This window comes from Anomaloglossus baeobatrachus, chromosome 8 (assembly GCF_048569485.1).
Source record: "Anomaloglossus baeobatrachus isolate aAnoBae1 chromosome 8, aAnoBae1.hap1, whole genome shotgun sequence".
NCBI lineage: Eukaryota > Metazoa > Chordata > Amphibia > Anura > Aromobatidae > Anomaloglossus > Anomaloglossus baeobatrachus.
The window spans coordinates 192538496-192560508 of record NC_134360.1 but is presented as its reverse complement, the minus strand read 5'-3'; the positions used below and the strand labels follow the sequence as shown (position 1 = coordinate 192560508).

Sequence of the window (22013 nt, the reverse complement as noted above, 5' to 3'; positions counted from 1 at the left end):
AGTAAAGCCTAAGATTCGGACACAAGAAGCCCCCTTTTGTACGTGGTGCGCATAGTACTGAATCCGGGATGCGGTGCCTTCCCGAGTGCCATATAAATTGCAAAAGTTTTGATTGGACTTTTTTCAATACCCCCAGGGGAACCCGCACCGGGAGTGTTTCAAACAGATACAGAAATTTAGGGATGACTGACATTTTAATTGTAGCGATTTTACCCAAGAAAGAGATCTGAAGTGATGACCATTTTTTCAGGCTATTCTCCACCTCGCGTATCAGAGGCGGGAAATTAGCCTGATACAATGTTCTATAATTAGGGGTAATTTTGACTCCTAAGTATCGTAGGGAGTCTGAACGCCAAGAGTACTTAAAGTTCTGTTTAAGGGTCTGTAATTTAGTTTCTGGGATGTTAAGCGGCAAGGCCTCTGTTTTGTCGGAGTTAAAGTTTATAGCCTGAGAGTCTAGCGTATTGTGTGAGTACTGCGTGTAAGTTTGGCAAGGAAATGGCGGGGTTAGTCAGAGACAGGAGAACGTCGTCTGCAAATAGGGCCACTTTAAATGATTTGTCCCCAACTTTGACCCCCCCAATGTCCGGATTAAGTCGGATGTGTGCTGCCAGTGGTTCAATACTTAAAACATATAGCAAAGGGGACAGAGGACAACCCTGCCTAGTTCCATTCCGAATCGGCAGGGGGTTGGAGTGTGCATGAGGGAGGCGAATCGTTGCCGCCGGGAGAGAATACAAGCCCCGTAGGGCTGAGACAAACTGTCCCGACAGGCCGAAGTGGCCCAACACAGAAAACATGAAGGACCAATCCAGTCTGTCAAAAGCCTTCTCCGCGTCCAATCCCAGAAGAAGTGCCTCCACTCCCTCCCTGTTCACCACCTCCACCAAATCCAAGATCCTTCTGGTGTTGTCCCCCGCCTGCCGATAGCGAACGAAACCTACTTGGTCCTTATGGACCAGCTGTGGAATCCAGTTATTTAAACGGTCTGCCAACAGTTTGGTGAATATTTTAAGATCCGAGTTTAAGAGGCTGATCGGGCGATAGCTCGCACATTCCATGGGATCCTTACCAGCTTTAGGTATAACAGATATATAAGAGTGTAAAAAAGTGTTTGGGATGTTCTCACCCTTCATAAAGAGATTGAAAAGGTGAGTCAAATGAGGCGACAATTCTCCCAGGAAGGTTTTATAATATAGGTAAGTAAACCCATCTGGGCCTAGGGCCTTGAGGTTTGGGAGGTCTCTAACGGTCTGATGGATCTCATCCGGGGTTATTTCTCGATTAAGATCCTCCAGAGCTTCCTGGGACAGTTTTGGAAGGTGACAGTCAGCCAAATAGTCATTCATAATTGTTGTTCTATCTGGGTGGGACATTGGTAGTGACGGAGGAATAGAGTACAGGGATGTATAATATGCGTGAAAGAGTTGTGCAATTTTTGGGGGATCATAATGAGGGTTGCCCAAAGTATCCTTTATGGCGCTAGGTGCGGAAGTTATTGTTTGGTCCCGGAGCATTCTGGCCAGCATCGTATGCGGCTTATTGCCAAACTCATAATACTTCTGACGTGAGTATCGCAATAGCTTTTCTATTTTCCCGTGCGATATCTCTTTTAATTTAGATCTGAGGTCTATTACCGCTTTCAGTCGGGTCTTAGGAGGGGCGGGTGCGAAGGTGTTCCTCCGCTGCTCGGAGGTCTGTTTCACATTGACAATAAAGGTGCTGTGAGTCCTTTTTGAGCCTGGAGGAAATAGCTATGCACTCCCCTCTAATAACCGCCTTGTGGGCTTCCCATATCACTGGGAAAGATGGAGGGGTCTGAGAGTTCTCCGCAAAGTAATTCTGTATAGCCTTACAGATATATTCTCGAGAAGTGGGGTTAGTGAGTAGGGATTCATTTAATCTCCAATGGGTTCTTTTTGTGGGAACATTTGTTAAATTAAGGTGTAGTTTTAAAGGAGCATGATCTGACCACGTGATACTGCCTATTTGTGCTTGTCTGAGTGTTCTAAGCGTGAGGACATTACCAAAGAAATAGTCTATTCGGCTGTGGGAATTATGAGGGTGTGAGAAAAAAGTGTATTGTCTTGCTGTCGGGTTATCAATTCTCCACAGATCAAATAGGTGGTATTTATGGATCAACTTGCGAAATCCCGTAGACAGATTTGATGACCTACTCAAGTTTGTGGATTGCGAGGGTGCTAGCATTTTATCGGCTCTATGTGAAAACACCATATTGAAGTCCCCTCCTATAATGTGAAAGACCCCCCGATCTGACGGGAGGCGTGAAAGGACCGAGGAAACAAATCTATTCTGGTTAGAGTTTGGAGCATAGAGGTTACATAGGACTAATTTAATCCCATTCAGCGTGCCCTGTATGATCAGGTAGCGACCTGAGGGATCTGCTTCCCACTTACTCACTTGAAGCGGGCAAGTGCGAGAAATTAGTATAGCCACCCCAGCTTTCTTTTTTGTATTTGTAGCTGAAAAGGATTGAGGAAACCAATGGCGGGCAAAGTTAAAAGAACTTTTTTCGGTGAAGTGTGTCTCTTGCAGGAACACCACATCCGCCAGTGATTTTCGCATCTCCTGAAGCACCAGCCTCCTTTTAACATCGGAATTCAACCCCTTCACATTAAGGCTCATCAACGTAGCCATCCCAGTACCTTAAAGTAAGCTAATGTCAGGGCTAGCATTTGTGACTGTCGCGCGATGTGTATGGTAATCATACTCCCTGGATTCTTCCGGGACAGAGCGCCTCTACTATAGTGAATTGCATATCTGTGAGTACAACCAGAACAAGAAAGAATAAACCAAAACATACTTATGTTCTACCAAAAAATATAAACTCTCCAATTATGTACTAAGGGTATGGATTCAACCCCAACCGTCCACTACCCCACCAGCAGAGTCGACTTACTTTTATACCAAATTAAAAATACCTCACTAAATATAACCTGCACTATAAACCAAAGTGCGAATCAATTGGTACGACTCTGCAGAAGGGTTAGTGGCGGAACTTCACAAACCGGACCAGGGATCCAAACCCCCCCTCCCCCGGGATTTTGTATACAGGAGGATGTCCCCGGGAAATGGGAAGCCGTAAAAGCAAATCAGTTGACCTCCTGAAATTCCCATATGGGATCCAAAAATGACTATAAAGTCACGGAAAAAAGCCATCAGGTAGGTCCTTCTGCTCTTGGGCCTCTAGATCGCCGTTTACGTGCCGCCGCAGCCGGTTGCCAGGTCTGAGGAAGCTGCTGTATCTGTTGGGGCAGAGTCCAGTCTGGCAGGTCCGGGACAGGAAGGCCGAATGTCCGGCAAAAAGACTCCAGATCCGCAGGGGTCCTATGGCTGGCCGACGACTCCCCTCGCCGCGCCGACAGACTGAACGGGAACCCCCATCTATAGAGGATATTGTTAGCCTTTAGGGATGACAGTAGTGGACGGAGGGCCCTCCGTTGCTGTAGCGTCAGCCATGAAAGATCCTGAAACAGTTGAATCTTAGCATCTCGGTACATTGCTTGTTTTGGCGGTCGTGCTCTGAACATTATTTCCTCTTTAAGTTGGAAGTCCACAATATGACAAATAATGTCTCTCGGGTTCCCTGTCAAATTTTTGGGGCGCAGAGCCCTGTGTGCCCTGTCCATAGGAATTGGGCTATCAGGAGGACGCTGAAGGAGTGAATTAAATATGGTCTGCAGAATTTTTGTAACGTCCTCCTTTACTTGGGCCTCCGGCACGCATCTGACCCTTATATTATGGCGTCTACCTCTGTTGTCCAGATCTTCAATATGACGCTGTAAATCTCTTATGGCGTCGGCTTGGGAGAAGGCATGGGACTGGAGGTGGCGAATGGTTGTTCTAGCATCATTGTGGTCAGTCTCCAGCTGGTTTATTCTTTTAGAGACAGATATCACATCCTGTCGGACCGCCGCTATTTCAGACCTGCAGGTATCTTTTACCTCAGAAATAAGTGCTTGGAAGTCCGTTTTTGTAGGGAGCTGACGTACAAATTCCCACCAGTCTGCTGGAGGGCAAGCAGGCTGCAGAGGCACGGGTTCAGCACTCAGGTTTCCCGGTGGCCCCCTCCTGGAAGCCACTCCGTCAGGTGGACTCAGTGGGGTCCTAGAGGTCTCCTTATATTGTATTACAGGGACTGGGCTCTTTGGCCCCGCTTCCCCCGTTGCTTTCTGGTGCCTTTGAGGCCTTGGGGTGTAAGTCTCACTTTGTAATATTGGTGGTCCCAGTGGGGAGGAAAGGGGGGCACCTCTATGAAAGTCTGGGTCATCCCAGACAGGCTGGGAAAGTGTTGCAGACTGCCGGGTCTCACTCCTGGCCTCCTGGGCCTCCCCATATGCCTCTCCCCCGCCCCCCATCCCACCTCCAGAGCTCCCCCAGTCTTCAGCTTCACCGCCCCAGGCTGAGCCACCGGTCTCCCCCTGCGGCTCTACAGCTAGCGCCGACGGACTCCAGCTGCCGTCGCTCTCCAGGATCTCTAGTGGGGGGAGGAGCGGCATTTCCCCCATCTCTATGCGACCGCCGGCGCTCGCCTCTAGGGAGAACGTCTGCCTCCTACCCGGTCCTGCAGTCTGTGGGCGTGCGGCCTCAGCTTGTTCCCCGCAGTCCCGGTCCCGGCCGCGAGCAGGCGAGTCGCTGTGCTGCTCCTCCGCCGCCGCTGCCATCTTTGCCACGAGGTCCGTTCCCCTCCTGTCGGCACCTGCTGGTTCCTCTTCTCTACCTTCACTCGCGCCGCCGACCTCTCCAGACCCCTCACCTCCTCCTCCGTCTGCGGAGTGCTCCGGTTCCCTCCGCTCGCTGTCTCCCATGTCTCCTGGAGCTGCAGCAGCTTGTGGGAGCAGGGGATGTGCCATCTTAGCGTCCTCCCGGTCTTGCTTTCCTGGCAGCTCCTTTAGTAGATAGGAGTCCAGGGTGAGCGGCGCTGGGATTCCTTGGTCCCTGGCAACTTTTAGGGGCTTTCTCTTCCCCATCCTGGGCACTCCAAGCTGATGCAAATGGGCTTATTTCACTCCCGGGTGAAGGAGCTCAGTCCCTACACGTCTTGCTTCATGAAGCTTATTGTTACCATTTTCAGGCACAACTTTTTTTTATTGCATTTTATTATTCTTTTTGGGAGGCAGAATGAAGAAAGAAAAAAATAAATAAATAAAAATAAATCAGCAATTCAGTAATAGTTTTTTTTTTGCTTTATATTGCTCCCGGTTTGGTAAAAGTGATAACACTGCTTTCTTCCTCAGATCTGTACGCTTGCAGCGATACCACATTTATATATTTTTTTTTTTTGTTTTTTTAAGTTTTTGCCTCCTCAACGCACAATTTTAAAAAAAAAAAAAAATAATATATATATATATATATATATATATATATATATATATATATATATATATATATATATATATATATATATATATATATATATATATATATATATCTATCACTATAGTCTGACATCTATAACTTTAATTTTCTGCTGACAGATGTATGGTGGCTTGTTTTTTGCAGGAGGAGATTACTTTTTAAACAGATACAATGTTTATACAATTTATGACTGTCATCATCTTGTATTCCACATTCAATATGGTTGAAGTGGTTAACTAGTGTGATAGATTTATAGATCAGGCCGTTTGGGGGCATGACTAACAAAATGTGTACTTTATTTTTGTTTTTCCAAAAATATATGTATTTATTGGCAAGCATATTATATTTTCATTTTTTTTTTAATTTACTTAGTATCCCTATGGAACATTAACTATTAGTCTCATTGCTGGTGTAATGCATTTATAATACATTATATCGGTCAATGTGAAAAACTCACAGAGCACCTGTCAGACAATGCTCTTGACATGGTCTAACAGGCCAAAGTAGTTCGATAACTCAGAGATCATCCTTTGCCCAAAGGTTGCCATTGCAATGATAGGAACCCCATGATCGTGTTGAGGGGAGGGGGGGCCCATTGAGTGGAAGAGGGAGTGCACTCCTTCTTCCAGCCTCCTAAATGCTGCAGTCGCTATTGACTGTGGCATTTAGGAGGTTAAACAGTTAGGAGTGGTTCTGGCACCGACCCTCGCTATGACAGCCAGAGCTTGGCTATCACTTAAGCTGAGCTCTCGGCAGCGATCACACGGGCACAGCTCTTGTGCCCGCATGATTGCTAGGATGTACCAGCACTTCCATTTGTGGGAACACCTCAAAAATAGGACCTACTAGTATGTCCAATATCAGAAAGGGTTAAAAAGAAGGCATGCTTTAGGTCAAGCATTCAGAAACAGACAACACATTGCGTTTTTGCTGCGTTTCTGAAAATTAAGAACAGCTTTGTATAGTACCAGTAAAAGCTACAAGATTTAAGCAGTCTCATGCACACGATTGCTTTTTGTTCCTGACCAATTTGGAAAACTGCACCATGTCAATTCTTTCGGTATTTTTGCAGCGAATTTTCACCATAGAATGCAATGAGGAAGTGCAGCAACGGTATCAAAATGCAACCCTGCATTTTTGGTGAATAGAACAAACCTTTGTATAAAGTACATATTTAACAAGGACCTATATATTCAGCACCAAAAATGCTGAAAAAACAGCTTTTGTAAGCGCTTTTTTATTGCAAAGAGAGCAGCTTTTACCTGCATCAAAAAAGCAACGTGTGAACATAGCGTTATAGAAAAGTGTACTGTAGAAGCTGAGTGTCCAGGGATACTCAAAATACATTTCTCCCAAAAATAATTTTATACCACATGCTGCCAAATCTAAGATCTGTCTGCAAATGTCACAATAGATTTACTTTATAGCGTATAAAAAGGTTTCAATCCAGTAAAAAGAAAATGTCCTTACACCTATTCATAATATCCAAAACGGTCATACCTAACAAATGTCATACATACGGTAATATGGTGTGAACCGGCAGTGAAAACTGTGGTATGAATGAAAATAAGGAGACAAATATGTTCACCATTTTTATTATCACTTTAACATTTAGCGGTCAGAGCTATGCATCTTCCCACTATAGATAAACTGTTATCACTGATACAAGAACTGAAAATAACCAAATGAGAAAACAGTATACTACATTGGGAAATGCAACAACAAAAGCATGATTTATACATATAACCTAGCAATCATGCAGATTAGCTTAGATTCATACATTCCGTGGTTTGGGCAGCATGATCGCCTGACAGTATCCTTTAACATGATTCTTCTGGCTCTACAAAATTGTGAATTTTGTAATATGATTAATTTCTCAATTTTGCTTCCTTCTCTCCGAAAGATTATGCTCCAAAAAAGATCCACACACTGTAGTCACACTATCATTACTGGAGTTCCCCTGTCTCTGTTAAGGGAGCAGAAGCAGAGAGGCTCAGACAGGGAAAGTCCTGTACACAGACATTTGGAATATAGAGTATAGATTTTTTTTTTCTAAGCAGCAGTTCAAAGCAGCTTCTAAAAGGAATATGAACTGTGTATTGAATCAGCTCTGTAGCATAGTGTTTAAGAGAGAAGAAACAAAATAAGGTAATGAAATATACTACAAAAAGGGAAGGAAGGAAGGAAGGGAAAGGAAAATGGGAAAAAAAAGGAAAAAGGAAAAAAAAGGAAAAGGAAAAAAGGAAAAAAAAGCAAAAAGGTAAAGAAAACAAGGAAAATGAAAAAAAAAAGGGAAAAAAAAAGGAAAAAATAAAGGAAAAGGAAGGAACGGTAGGAAAGGAAGAAACTGTAGGAAAGGAAGGAAAGGAAGGAAAGGAAGGAAGGAAGGAAGGAAGGAAGGAAGGAAGGAAGGAAGGAAGGAAAGGAAGGAAGGAAGGAAAGGAAGGAAGGAAAGGAAGGAAGGAAGGAAGGAAAGGAAGGAAAAAGTTTAATTACTATTTAATGGCCCTTTTACATGGGTTAATAATTGCTTGTTTTGGATAACTGTCCTGTGTAAACATGGATGTAATCAGCCAGCTCATTTGTTGGGTGATCGCACATGTAAACGGGTGATGTGCTGTTGAAAATATGCAACCTATATAAGGACCTAAGTATTGTAATAACGACTGTTTATCCCTGTACAGTGGGCAATCTCAAAAGGCCTGAACACTAAATGACAGATACTTGAAAATAAATACAAATGGAAACACACAAGAGCATCAGAATGATAACCGTAACACCAGTATCTTATGGGCATTTATTTTCTGTGCTTCTGTTGAGGCTTTGTGTTTGTAGTTTCTGTAATTCACCTGCAGAAATTGATTGTGGTGAGAATCTTTAATGGATACCAAAATCAAATGTTTTGTTGGCACGAATGAGATTAGTATCACAACCATAGGCCGGTTATACACGTGATGGTCAGAGTAGAGACCACTATTGTTCTGACTGGTCGAGGGTCTCTTAACTAGAACTCCATATAGGCATATACAGCACAAGCTGTTGAGTTCTGGTCAGCAGACCTGCGGCTGGTCGAGACATTGTACTCCATATTACATGTAAATCTGGCCTAAGAAGTAGGTGCTATTTTGCGTTGTTAGCAATAAAACTAAAAAGCTGCAATGAGATGATTTTTTTCCAATATTCATGGACATTTTGTGCCTTCTAAATGGAGACATTTTACAATACTTGAAGTTTTATGTGAATTTTGCAAACGAACGCCAATCATGTTTTGTTACTTTTAAAAAAGAAATGTTTTTATAAAAAGATGAGGATTTCTTAGTATTTTTTAAGCCTATTATAGAACAGACAAGGATACGGCCAAGAAATAATGCCAGCCCGCCTAACCTGAGTCCGAGTCACTGCTGTCAGAAGAGCTGGAGTCGCTGCTGCTCTCCGATGTGGAGGAGGAACTACTGCTGCTTTCACTCAGACGTTTCGGACCACCAATCTGCTGTGGGACTGATGGCGCCTCATCTGCAGGTAGGAAAAGCCCCAAAATGAATATTATAAAATTGACTCAGTTTAGCAGGCTTTGACCAATATACATGAGGCAAATGTAGAACCCCCCCACCCAAAAAAAAACAAAAAAAAACCAACTTTCCCCAAAATACACCAGAATATAGGTAGTGATTTACCTCAACCCACTGGCAGTCCAATGTGTAATTTAGTATAGGATGCAATTAATAAAATATATCAGTGGATTATTTCCCAAAAAAGAGAATTTTGTTTACTTACCGTAAATTTTTTTTCTTATAGTTCCGTCATGGGAGACCCAGACCATGGGGTGTATAGCTACTGCCTCCGGAGGACACACAAAGTTACTACACTCAAAACGTGTAGCTCCTCCCTCCCAGTATATACACCCCCTGCTAGCCAGTCCTAGCCAGTTTAGTGCAAAAGCTGAAGGAGGACATCCACCCACAAGAAGAGACAGAGTAAAAACCGGAAGAACCGGAACCTCTGTCTACAACAATAACAGCCGGTGAAGACACCGGAACAAGAAACCTGCCAACAGGCAATAGGGAGGGTGCTGGGTCTCCCATGACGGAACTATAAGAAAAAGAATTTACGGTAAGTAAACAAAATTCTCTTTTTCTTTATCGTTCCTATGGGAGACCCAGACCATGGGACGTTCCAAAGCAGTCCATGGGTGGGAATAAACAGACAACTGAGAAGCAGGCAAAACCTAACTTCACAAATGGGCGACAGACGCCTGAAAGATGCGTCTGCCTAAGCCCGCGTCTGCCAAAGCATAAGCATGGCTTGGATAGAGCTTCGAAAAAAGTATGCAGACTAATTCGAGCTGCAGTCTGACAGACCTACTGAGCCGTAGCCTGGAGCCTGAAAGCCCAAAAGGCACCGACAGGTCTGATCAAATGTGCTCTGATCCCCGGCGGGGAAGGCACTTGAGTACACTTGTTGGGCCTCGGAAATGGCCGACCTAAGCCAACAACCCAGGGTCGGCTTAGATGCCGAGAGACCGCTACGCTGACTAGCGGTCAGCACCAGAGAGAGGTGCACTGCCTAATAACGGCGGTGCAAGACACATAGATCCGGAGCGCCCGCACCAGATCCAGGATATGCAACGCTTTCTCAAACGATGAACAGGAGCCGGACAAAAGGGAGGCAGGAAAATTGCCCCGGATAAGGTGGAAGCAGTAACCACCTCAGGGAAAAAAGTCCGGAGTCGGACGGAGACCACCTTGTCTTGATGCAAAAGGCCAAGAAGGGGGTGACTCCGAGAGAGTACAGCTAGAACTCTCTGGCGGGAAATTATAGCCACTAGAAGACTACTTTCTGTGAAAGATGAAACAAAGAAACCTCCCTAAGAGGCGCAAAGGGGGGTTTCCGGGAACCGGGAGGACCGGATTAGGGTCCCAGGGCTCCATAGGCCGCAGGAAAGGCGGAATAATGTGAGATGCGCCCTGAAAGGAGCGCACCGGAGCCAGCCGGACGATACGCCGCTGGCACATACTGACAGAGCCGAGACCTGTCCCTTATGAGGGATAGTCCTAGCTGTAAACCGGACTGTGAAAGAGACAGGAGGGTCGGCAAGGCTAAAAAGGTCAAAGGACACTTTGAAGCTCGAGTCATAGCGGAGATGACTTCAGGAAGGATACCAGAAGTCGCCAAGATCCAGGACTCAAGATCTACGCCGTCAATCTGAGAATCCAGAATTCTGACGGAAAAAACGGACCCTTTTGAGAAAAGGTCTGAACGGTCCGGAAGATGCCATGGCAATCCAACGGACAGAAGGAGCAGGTTAGGGTACCAAGCCTGCCTGGGTCAGTCTGGAGTAAGAGAATGACCCGACGGCCCCCTTTTTTACTGATCTTGCGCAGGACTCTGGGCAAGAGGTAGAGACGAAGCTGGGATCAAACATGAACCAGTGTGCCTACCGCAATGGACCACGGTTGGACAGCTGAAATAGTCTGCCTCGCAGTTTTCACATCTAGGATGTGGGCTGCGGATATGGTGGACTAGGAGTCCCTTGTCCACTGAAGAATGATGAGCCGCCAAGATTGCCAGACGGCTGAATGTCCCGCCCTGGAAGTTGATGTAGGAAAACGCTGTCACGTTGTCCGACTGGACTCGAATGTGCCTAGCCGCCAACAGATGGTGAAGGCTTAGAGAGCTAGAAATACAGCCCTGATTTCCAGCACATTGAACCAGAGGGCTGAATCGGACAGAGTCCAAGCGCCCTGCGCTCCACGGTGGAGATATACTGCTCCCAAGGCGGAAAGACCAGCACCCTGGTGAGGATCACCCGGGACGGGGCTAGGAAGGAGCATCCCTGAGACAGAGTGGCCGAAACCACCACTGCAAGGAGCCCCTGGTCAGTGGCGAAGCCACCACTCCGAGAAGGAGGGAGGTCGCGTGTACAGCGGAAACCCTCCAGTCTCAGAGGACGCAGGAGAAACTGGGCAAGGAATCGCTTCCATTGACGCCACCGTCTGACCAGCACCTTATTTGGTGTCTGATAGAACGACGTCGATCCGGAGGGACTACTGATCGACTAAGAGCAGCTTCACAAGTGCCGACAGAGTCTCGAATTGCGTCCCTGAAAACCTCTGGTGCGAAGTCAGAGTGGACCTGGACAGAATGACAAGCCACCCGAATAGATTAGAGTGGCGAGAGTAAGCGAAGTACTCTACTAAGAGTCTGCGCTGGATGAAACCCCGAGAAGAAAACCGTTCAGGGCAAACGATCACTGCCAACCCCTAGGGGTGCAGGACCCTAATCACAGCAGCCCCAAGGAGAATACTCGAGGGGCCGTGGCTAACCCAAAGGGAAGAGCCACGAATTGGACCACTCCGATGGCAAAACGTAGTCAACGCTGGTGTGAAACTGCGATTGATCCTTGCCGAAAGGCATCCCTGATGCCGATGGCTGCTAGGGAATCTCCTTGGGTTCTTGATTGATCTGGTGAAAAACACACGGAACAAGACCGAGACTCCATGTGAAAACGCCACACCTGACCATGCTTGAAAAGCTAAAGATCCAGGTCGGAAGGCACCGCCCTCTTCGGGGACTAGAAATAGATTTAAGCAAAAATCTCAGAACCGTTCCCAGTCGGGAACCGGAACAATTACTCCGTTGGCCTGCAAGAAATGCCACGGCCTGTGAGAAGGCGGCGGCCTTGGAGCCGGGAGGAGTTGACAGAAAAAATCTGTTTGGCGGGTGGACAGAATTCCATCCTGTAGCCATGGGAGATATAAACTCGCCCCCACTGAACGGAGACGTGGTAGAACCATACGTCGCCAAGTGGAGAGAGCCTGCCACCGACCAAGGAGGTGGTTGGCGTGGCCAGATAGCTCGGAGGAAGCTGACTCCGAGGTAGCATCTCCTGCGGTCTTCTGAAGACGCAGCTTCAAGCCATTTGGTTCTATGAACTAAGGCCGAGCTAGAGGACGATCAGAAGGAGGAACGGAAACCACCGAAACCTCAACTGATTCCTGCCCTGGTTTAGGTTTGTGGCAAGGAAGAACTCTCGTCGCCGAAAGCTTCCTAAATTTCATCTAGTTGGTTCCGAAGAGACTGGTCCCACCAAAGGGGAGCCCAGCAAGGAACCTCTATAGAGGCATCTGCCTTCCATTGCCGAAGCCACACCTGCGGATAGCGAGGAAAGTAGCCAAAACCACCGCTGTGCGGTGTCCAGCATGGCAGACTTGGCAGAGGATGGAAAGACTGAAGTCTGGAAGTTCAGGCAACCGTTTTGGGCATAGAGTCCCTGTGAGGGAATGCATCTCCTCTGAGGAGCCATCAGCCACTGACATAACGGTCCGGGCTGAGCCACCTGAGGTGAATGAGCCCACCTCTTGACCATCATTGGTGGACGGGGGAAACCCAGTCCTCAGAATCACGCTTCATGGGAAGCGACTGTCAGAGCGGACCCTGGGCTGGTTACAGGGGCCTGACAACTGGCGTGGTTAAGGAACACACGTTGTGTTCACCTAGATAAGGTAACTCCGGCGGATTGAGGTCCAGTACAAAGTTAATGTACCGTGGGATCCTTATAGAGGTGTCGTCAGCCACTGATACAACTATCCGGGCTGAAAGTCTGGACACCGGAGTGGCCACGCTTGGCGAATGAGTACACTCCTTGACCACCTCTGATGGGAGGGGGAGACAGGCAGCAGAACCCCGCTGTGGGATCTGCAGGACAGGCTGCGGGCTTGGACGCAGCGGGTTGAAAACTGGAGTGGTTAAGGAACACACTCCTCGTCTCGTTAAAGGTATACTGATGCCTTTTTGCCAGCGGGGAATACTCCCCTGATACAGGCGGATGGAGGTCCAATATAATGGACACAATCTAATCATTCGCATCCCCGTCATCTACGGACGGATCAAAGTACGTAAAGCAGCGTCCGAGCCCCTGATAGAGACATCCTCCTCGTCCAGTGGGTCAGCTCGTATCGGAGCTGCGGGACGGGGAGGACAGGGGACCCTGCGTCTCCCTGTCAGGAGGACGGGGTCTGTGAGCTTTGCTGAGCAAGCAGAAAACGCCCTGAGAAGGGGGTTGCATGCTCAGGGGATGCCGGGACAGCCGACCCCTGGAAAAAGAGATTCCCCCAGGGGTCAGCCACTCCGGAGCAGCTGGAGGGACCATGCATGAGGCTCCAAGCTGAGGGGCCACAGCGGTTATGAGCTCGGTACAGCCGTACGAGACTACCAGCAGTGGATAATAAAAAACAGCCTGCAGCCTCGCTCTGTGAGACCTGCTGCAGAGGTGGGGGGCTCTGTCTAGAATGTGTAGAAAACACAAGACAGGGGTTCAGCCTGGGGAGACTCCAGGCTGAGGCACCACCACCTAAGAACCATGACAGTATGGCCTGTGCCGGTTCAGGCAATATGAGCTTACATGCAGAACATGTAGTGTACAGCCTTGGAGCTTTGCTCCTAGTGAGACATGCTGCTGAGGAGGAGGTTCTATAATAAAGAATTAACTCCTTCACGATGCCCTGATAGTATATAAAAGTGCACAACCAGAGGTTGTGACTTGTCAGGCCGCTGTGAGTGCCCCCCCAGGTTCCAAGCCTGGACCCCCAGCCCCCCCCCAGATATTCACTCCCTCTGCACTGCAGAGCAGCCAGCGCCGATCAGCGTACTAAGAACGCTGAGAAAATGGCGCTAGAGTGAGGGGGGAGGGCGGGGGTTAACCCAGGAGCGGGAATCGGAGGGCTAAGAAATGTACAGGGGAGGGAATCATCTCCTCAACAAGGAGTGTCCTCCCCTGTGCAGAGCGGCCGGCGGGCGGTGCTGCAGCGTCCCCCTGCATGACTGACATGCAGGGGAACGAGACGAAACTAGGCCGCGGCCGAAGCCGGGGCCTAGAGTTAAACATGCGGCCGAAAATCAGGCATCATCGGCGCGGTACACAGAAAAAAAACAGTGGAACCGGCCGGAAACACAGTACAAGCAGCATTATCAAAGTCAAACACTGTCCCCCTAATAAAGTGCCCCACATTGCAGAAGGACCCTCTGAATAACGTCTCTATACTTAGCTTTGAGACGCAGGGTCCAGTCCCTGGTGGGGTGGGGGTCCAGTGCTCCGTCCAGCAGGGTCCTGTCAAAGGGCTGCGGATGGAGGCCGGTCTCCTGCAAAGCAGTGAGAACCGTGTTGGCTCCCACTTCAAGCCAGAGCCCCAGCATGGGATGGTGAAGGAGCGCGGCATGAAGGGCTCTTGCCCTGAATCAACCTTAACAGCACCGCCGCCAGGGGGGTGTGAAGGGACATGCCGGGGGGTCCAGTGGACCCGCTTTTCTTCCAAATCTGTAGAAAAAATGAAAATCAAAAAAAAAGATGCATGTGCCTCCTGACACAAAGCAAAAAACTGGCTAGGACTGGCTAGCAGGGGGTGTATATACTGGGAGGGAGGAGCTACACGTTTTGAGTGTAGTAACTTTGTGTGTCCTCCGGAGGCAGTAGCTATACACCCCATGGTCTGGGTCTCCCATAGGAACGATAAAGAAATACAAGTTACACAGGGCATACATTTATAAAAAAGTTAAACATCGGATACAAATATAAGAACGGATTAGACTAGCCCGTTGCCACTCCCAACCGGCTCTTCCCAGCACCACTGCAGATGATTGACAGGTGTCACCCTCACAAGCACATAGCGACAGACTGGTCAATCACCTCTAGCAGCGCTGAGAAGAGATGACCAGGACAATGCCGAACTACTCATCAGATCTTCAAAGAATATTCTCCATAAAACACCAAAGCATTTGAGACAATACTTTACCTAGATGCAATCATGCAGCCAGGCTGCAACTCATGCAACTTATGGTTTGGCCAGCAAAAATAGCTTGACAGGTTCCCTTTAATATGAACATGATTGAAAATTAGATTTAGAAAGAGAATGCATCACCTATGCATTTTTATTTATTAAGTTATTTTTTTTTACACAATTATGCCAAAATATATATTCTCTTTTCCAATTTGCATCTTCTCATTTTAGTAATTTTATTTACTGGCTGCGATTATGGGGGAAGGGGGGGGAGGGGCAACCATTTGGCCCGAGTTGTTTAAGGGTAATTTCAATTTTTTTTGTATATAGGTAGGCCAAGGTTAAAAACAGTACATATACCACCAAATCATGCTCTAAGCTCAGGCTCCGCACCACTACACTGGTTATTGTTAATTGGCTGCAGCAGTTGAGTGCACTGTATCTGATGTCACCGCTGAAGCCCATCACTGGGATCAGCAGTAATGCTGAGGCAGTGGATATGAGACATCAACGAAGAGAGGTAGCTGGGGCAGTGGTGGGAAAGTATACCAGAGTAAGTCTTTCACCGTAGTAAGGCCTCCATCACACGTCCATATTTAAACACTTACATGGAAAAAAGGTTCCGGTGTCTGTGTTTTGGATCAGTGTGCCCGTCTTTACCATCTGTGGGTCATCAGGATTTTTCCACAGATGGCTAAAGAAATTACAAAGCTTCTCCTATATTTTTCAATGTAAAACATGTACAGCACACAGATGTCATCTGTGTGCTGTACGTGTTTCATGGACCCTTGGACATTTATTGACCCTTCTCATTCGAGCTACCGACACAAAACAAACATGTCTCAGTGTGTTTTGCACGGACAAAATGTCTGTGTAAAAACACGGACATGTGAGCAGCATCATAGGTTATAATGGGAACGTGTTGCAACTGTAAAAAAAACAAACCAAAACAGATACTGGACATATTCTAAACACAGAAGTGTGGAGACCCAAGACAAAAACACAAGAATAAAATAAAAAATCTTGGGACAGCATTCAGAGATATGCTTTACAGCAACCAAATGGACCATAGAAAACAAAAGACCGGGCTTATTCAGTGACACCAATGAAGTAACCAGAGTAGATAACAAAGGATAAAATCAATTATTTTATTGAAAGCATTATTTTTAAAAGACTTTTTTTAAAAAACATTACGTGAAAAAAATAGAACAATAAGGGGATGTCTGCCAAAAAACAACCCTTCCAATCACTGCTTGACTTCACGAAGAAGCCCTAGGCGAAACGGCCGTCAGGTTATTTGTCCTTTCCATCCGCTTCCAGTATGGTATTTGGCAGTCAGGCATCTGTTCTTATTTGACTGCTTGTGTATCCTGCTTTCTCCTTTCTGCACTCATCCTTGGCTGGTATTTTCTCCATGCATTTTTCTACCCAGTACCTCTTTTTGGACAGGATTATCTTTTTATGAATTGTGTTGTTATCACTACCCTCTTATTTCCTCTGGGCATTCTTATCCTTGTTTTTTTTTTTTTTTTTTCCCATTTAAAGTTTTATTAAATTTTTCAAAAAGAAACATAAAACATACATGAGAAGGGCACAAAACCACGCTGCATCAAATAGCATTCATCCATAATCTGAATCAATAAAAAACTATCAAGGGCTTCATAATGGAATATGGATGATTACAAAAATATATGGATAATCATTTTTTAAACCCTAGAAAATAGTGAAACAAAGAAGAAAGCTTAAGAAAAGAGGCAGTCGTGAAGAGTAGAAAGAAAAGAGCGGGTCAGAGGAAGAAGTGGAAGGGAGGGAAGTTGGGCACGGCGACCGGGGCTGATACTGTGTCTATTGGACCATAACTTATCAAAAGGGTAGTATATTATCTGAAGAATAAGGGGGGCCAGGGTACTTGTCCTCCGGAGGTTAGATTAGTTCCATAAATTTTTTACCCGACAGGAATGATTCCCACTGAAACCATTTGGCGGCTAACTCTACCGTTTGCCCACGTGACTGGGCCATCACCATTTCCATTCGGTGAATTACATTCACCTCCATTACCCACTCATCTAGCGTAGGGGGGGTAGGATCCTTCCAACGTCGTGGGATCACTGTCTTGGCAGCCTGGAGGAGGTGACCTAGGATAGATTTTTTATAGACCTTTTCGGGTATGTTAAAGATGTACAGCAAAACTGCTTCTGGGCGGCTGGGAACCACAATCCCGGTAACCTCATGGATGGCCACCAGTACTTTGTTCCAAAAGACCGACAGACTCGGGCAGTACCACCAGATATGTGACATGGTGCCCCCCTGCGCTCCACAGCGCCAGCATGTGTCAGGAACTTCGGGACACCATGCATGGAGAGATGCTGGGACCCTATACCACCTAGAAAGGATTTTATAACTGGTTTCTTGCATCCTGGTGGCCACCACTGACCTATGGGTCAGACGGTAGCAACGCTCCCATTGTTTCCTAGGGAACGTCTGACCGAGCTCTGTTTCCCATGCCGCACAGAAGTGAGGGCTGGGCGTCTCTGCCGCGCCTGTCATAAACTTGTACACCCTTGAGATTGCATGGCGCGAATCAGAAGACCCACTACAAAGATTTTCAAAAGGTGTTTGGGGCGGGCAGTGGGCCCTGACAGTGTCTGGGGAGGTTATAAAGTGTTTGAGTTGGGCATATTCAAAATGGAACCGCAGTTTGAAGTTACGATTCTCTACAATCTCCCGGAGCGGAAGGAGGGAACCCCCCGGGGCCACTTGGTTTAATCTCAGGGGGTTTAGTTTCGTGCTGCCCAGAAAATTGTTGGACGATGCTCCCGGCAGGAACTCTGGATTGTCAGTTAGTGGCATAAGGGGCCCTCCAGGCTGGATCATGAGGTTGCGTGATGACATAGAATGTATTGTTTTCAATGTTTGTTTGGTGCTATAGGACATCTCAATTTTATGTTTGGTGAGGAGAGGCCAAGTCCACGGCAGGGTCGGAATTGACAAAGGGCACAAATCTTGCGCCAGATCAACCCAGAGCTTGGATCCAGAACAATGCAGAAGGTCCAGAACCCTGGCGTAGGCGGCTGCCATGTAGTACCGCCTACAGTCGGGCAGGCCCGCTCCGCCTGCGTTCTTGGTCCTAGTTAATACGCTGCATCTCAAGCGAGCTCGCTTTTTGGACCAGACAAATTGATTGAATAGGCGTTGTACCTTGGCCCAGTATGTTGCCGGGATGTAGACCGGAACCGTCTGTATTAAGTACAACAGTCGTGGCAAGGCCGTCATCCTAAGAGCGCTAATCCTGCCAAACCACGATAGAGTGCCTTTTTGCCATGAGGCCAAATCTCCCTCGAGCCTTGACAGGAAAGTTTGATAATTTAGTTGAAAAAGCCTGGCTGGGTCAGCAGGGATCTTTATACCCAGGTATCCAATACTGCCGTGGGGCGGCCATCGAAAGGGAAAATTTGGTTTAAGAGCATTTACCGTTGTCAGGGGTAGAGAGATATTTAGGGCCTCTGATTTATCAAAATTGATTTTGAAGTTGGACCATTTGCTGAAGCGGTTTAGCTCCAGTAGTAGAGACGGGAGGGATGTAAGAGGGTTACATAGATAAATAAGGAGATCATCGGCAAACGCGGCACATTTATGCTCCCGGTTGGCGATCCGAACACCCTGTATATCCGGGTTATTCCTGATGGCCGATAACAGATGTTCCATTACTAGAACATAAAGTAATGGTGACAAGGGACAACCTTGTCGGGTCCCGTTCCGGATGGGGAAGGGTCTCGACAGAGTGCCATTAATCTTAAGATATGCAGTCGGGGAATGATATAAGGCCATAATCTTGGATGAGAAAACAGGTCCCAGGCCTATATGCTCCAGCGTCTGTGAAAGTGACTGCCATGAGACTCTGTCGAAGGCCTTCTCGGCATCCAGGGACAGTAACATAAGAGAGAGTTTTTTAGTGTGCGCGTGTTGGATTAGATCTAGGGTCTTTATAGTATTGTCCCTTGCCTCCCTACCCGGGACAAATCCGACCTGGTCTAGATGAATTAGGTCAGGGAGCAGAGGGCCCAATCTATTTGCTAGTAGCTTGGCGTAGAATTTTAAATCGACATTAAGGAGTGATATCGGTCTGAAACTACCACATGCCGTGGGATCCTTTCCCTCTTTACGGATCAGGGAAATATAGGCGGTGGTTGAATGAGGCGGAAAAGGAGCAGAGTCCGAGATTGAGTTGAAGGAAAGAAGCATTAAAGGTGCCAACCGCTCCGCAAAGGCCTTGTAAAATTTGGCAGGGAATCCGTCGGGTCCGGGACTCTTGTTACCCGGTGTGTCGCGGATCACTGCTAGTAAATCATTCAATAAAAATGGACTTTCCAGGTCCTCAATTATGGAGCTATTGAGACGTCGAAAAGGTGAGGATATTGCGGGGCATCCGTCACTCGACGCAGGGGGCTCGACAGGTAAATTATATAGCTTGGAATAAAAATCATGAAAAGTATTAGAAATGTCAGGGGTGGCATAGAGTAATTCGTCGCGTGAGTTCTTAATACAGGGTATGAGGGTGTGGGCTCTCCTTTCTCTCAATGCATTAGCCAACAACCTACCTGGCTTGTCCCCAAACTCATAGAATCTCCCCTTTCCTACCTGCATTAGGCGCTTATATGAGGAGTCCAATAGTTTTTTAACCTCTATCCTGGCCTGTAAGAGAGCCTGTAAGTTTGCGGCCGATAAGGCTTGCTTGTGAATGAGCTCCAGTTCAGAAACCTTTTGAAGAGCTTTTACTATATCTTGGGCCCGTTCTTTTTTAATTCGGGACCCATGTTTGATAAAAATACCTCGTATGACACATTTCAATGCTTCCCACTTATAAGTGGGAGCTGTGTCATCTACGGAATGGTCTTCTATGAACCTTGTGATGGAGGTCTGAACATCAGTAACACAGAGCTCATCCAGCAGCAGCGACTCATTCAACCGCCACGACCCCCTGGGGGCTGGGAGAGAGGGGATCTCAATCGAGCAATAGACCGGCGCATGGTCAGACCACAATATGCTATCCATCTCAGTGTGTTGGATCCAGGGGAGAGCGTTATGCTGTAATAATATGTAATCTATGCGGCTATATGAGTCTTGGGTATGGGAATAGTAACTATAGTCTCTGTCGGACGGATGTTCCAATCTCCATGTGTCAAATAGTTGAATGCGCAATAGAGCTTTTTTGATCCGTTTAATGGTGGTGTAGGCAATGTTAGATTTCCCCCTGGAGTTATCCAAAGTGGGGTCAAGGGTGACATTGAGATCACCGCATAAAATTACTGTACCTTGTATCAGGGGGATCGCAGCGTCCACCAGACGTGTAACAAAGCTGTCCTGCTTTTGATTTGGGGCGTATGCGTTAATAATTGTAAGTATTTGGTCCCCCACCCTCAGTGAGAGTATAATGTATCTTCCAAAACTATCTGTCGTGCACTTTAGGATTTGATGCGGAAGGGATTTATGAATAGCTATCGCCACACCCTTTGAGCGGGAATCCGGGTTATCTGAGGATACCCATGTCTGATAATACTTATTTTTAAGAGTGGGGACATGCCCTTGTTTGAAATGGGTCTCCTGAAAACACACCATGCTCACCTTCCGTTTGTGAAGGTGGTATAATATCTGTGATCTCTTCTCCGGAACATTGAGGCCCCTGGCATTGAAAGAAGCAATAGTTAGGTCCGCCATCTATAAGAGAGTGAGACATTAGAAATATATGAGAAAGGGGATCGAACACGATCAGCCCGGCCGCCCAAGTAAAGGAGAGAAAGAGGTTTAAGATGAGTAGAGTATAGCGGGAAAGAAAACAGAAAGAACATCAGGTAAAAAGACCTTGCACAGAAAACTAAATCCGAACAAACGTTCCTAGGGAACATATCCGCCCTAACTAGGCAGGACAGAGGATCCCGACCTATTTGGGGAAAAAGGATGTCAGGCATGACCAAGCAGAGCTCTGGATATATGAAGAACCTTAGAGATAACCATAAATGCCGGCAAAAGAATTAGATGCTGATATGATACGGGCATTGAATAAACTTTAAAACACAAGTGAAAGTCATTTAGCTTTGAATATTTGTAGGTAAGATAGGTCAAAGGGGCGCACGCGGCCTCTGAGCCTCTCTATGTCGGGTAACGAGGGCGACCCGCCCCGCGGCCCCGTTCACCTCGCGGAGGTAGTCCCCTGTTGTATCCAGAAGGTGGGTCTGGCCTGGAATAGGTGTTCCTTTCCCTTGGGACCCAGGGCTGGAGCAGCGTAAGTGGCCAGGCCGTGATAGAAATTGCAGGTAGGCCCAAGTTCTTGGTGAACGTCGGGATATCCTCTGGGGAGCGTAGGACCCACCATCGAGAGTCTTTCTGAACCGATAGGGAGAATGGAAATCCCCACCGGAACGGTAGTCCCTTTTCTTTTAGGACATCCAGAAGAGGCTTAAGGGTAGCACGTTGGGCTAGGGTGTGCCTTGAAAGATCTGGCATGATGCGAATGGCAGAGCCGTTGTATGATAAGTTCGGTTTCTTCCTGGCAGCTTGTAAAATGGCCTCCTTTGCAGCAAAGAAGTGCACCCTGCACACAACATCCCTTGGGCGAGGGTCCTCTGGATCCGGGGGACGTAGAGCCCTATGGGCTCTGTCAAGCTCTAGAGGGGTCCCTGGTGGCTTCCTTAACAGATTATTGAAGATGGAACGGAGGACGGCTGGGATGTCTGGGGGCGCAATCGATTCAGGAAGGCCTCTAATACGTAGATTGTTTCTTCTATTTCTGTTTTCTTGATCATCTACGTGTTGTTGAAGGGCAAATAATTGTTTGGACTGGTTCTGTACTGTCTCTTGGATGGA

General features: G+C 47.1%; 1 protein-coding gene across 2 annotated transcripts in view; it reads right to left on the bottom strand.

Moving 5' to 3' along the window:
• BRDT (bromodomain testis associated) overlaps positions 1-22013 on the bottom strand; it is a 212624-nt gene that overhangs the window by 70254 nt on the left and 120357 nt on the right. For both annotated transcript variants that reach the window (XM_075322321.1, XM_075322320.1), the window contains exon 12: positions 8764-8892. In XM_075322321.1, the coding sequence (XP_075178436.1) occupies positions 8764-8892 (129 nt within the window). The remainder of the gene's footprint in view (positions 1-8763; positions 8893-22013) is intronic.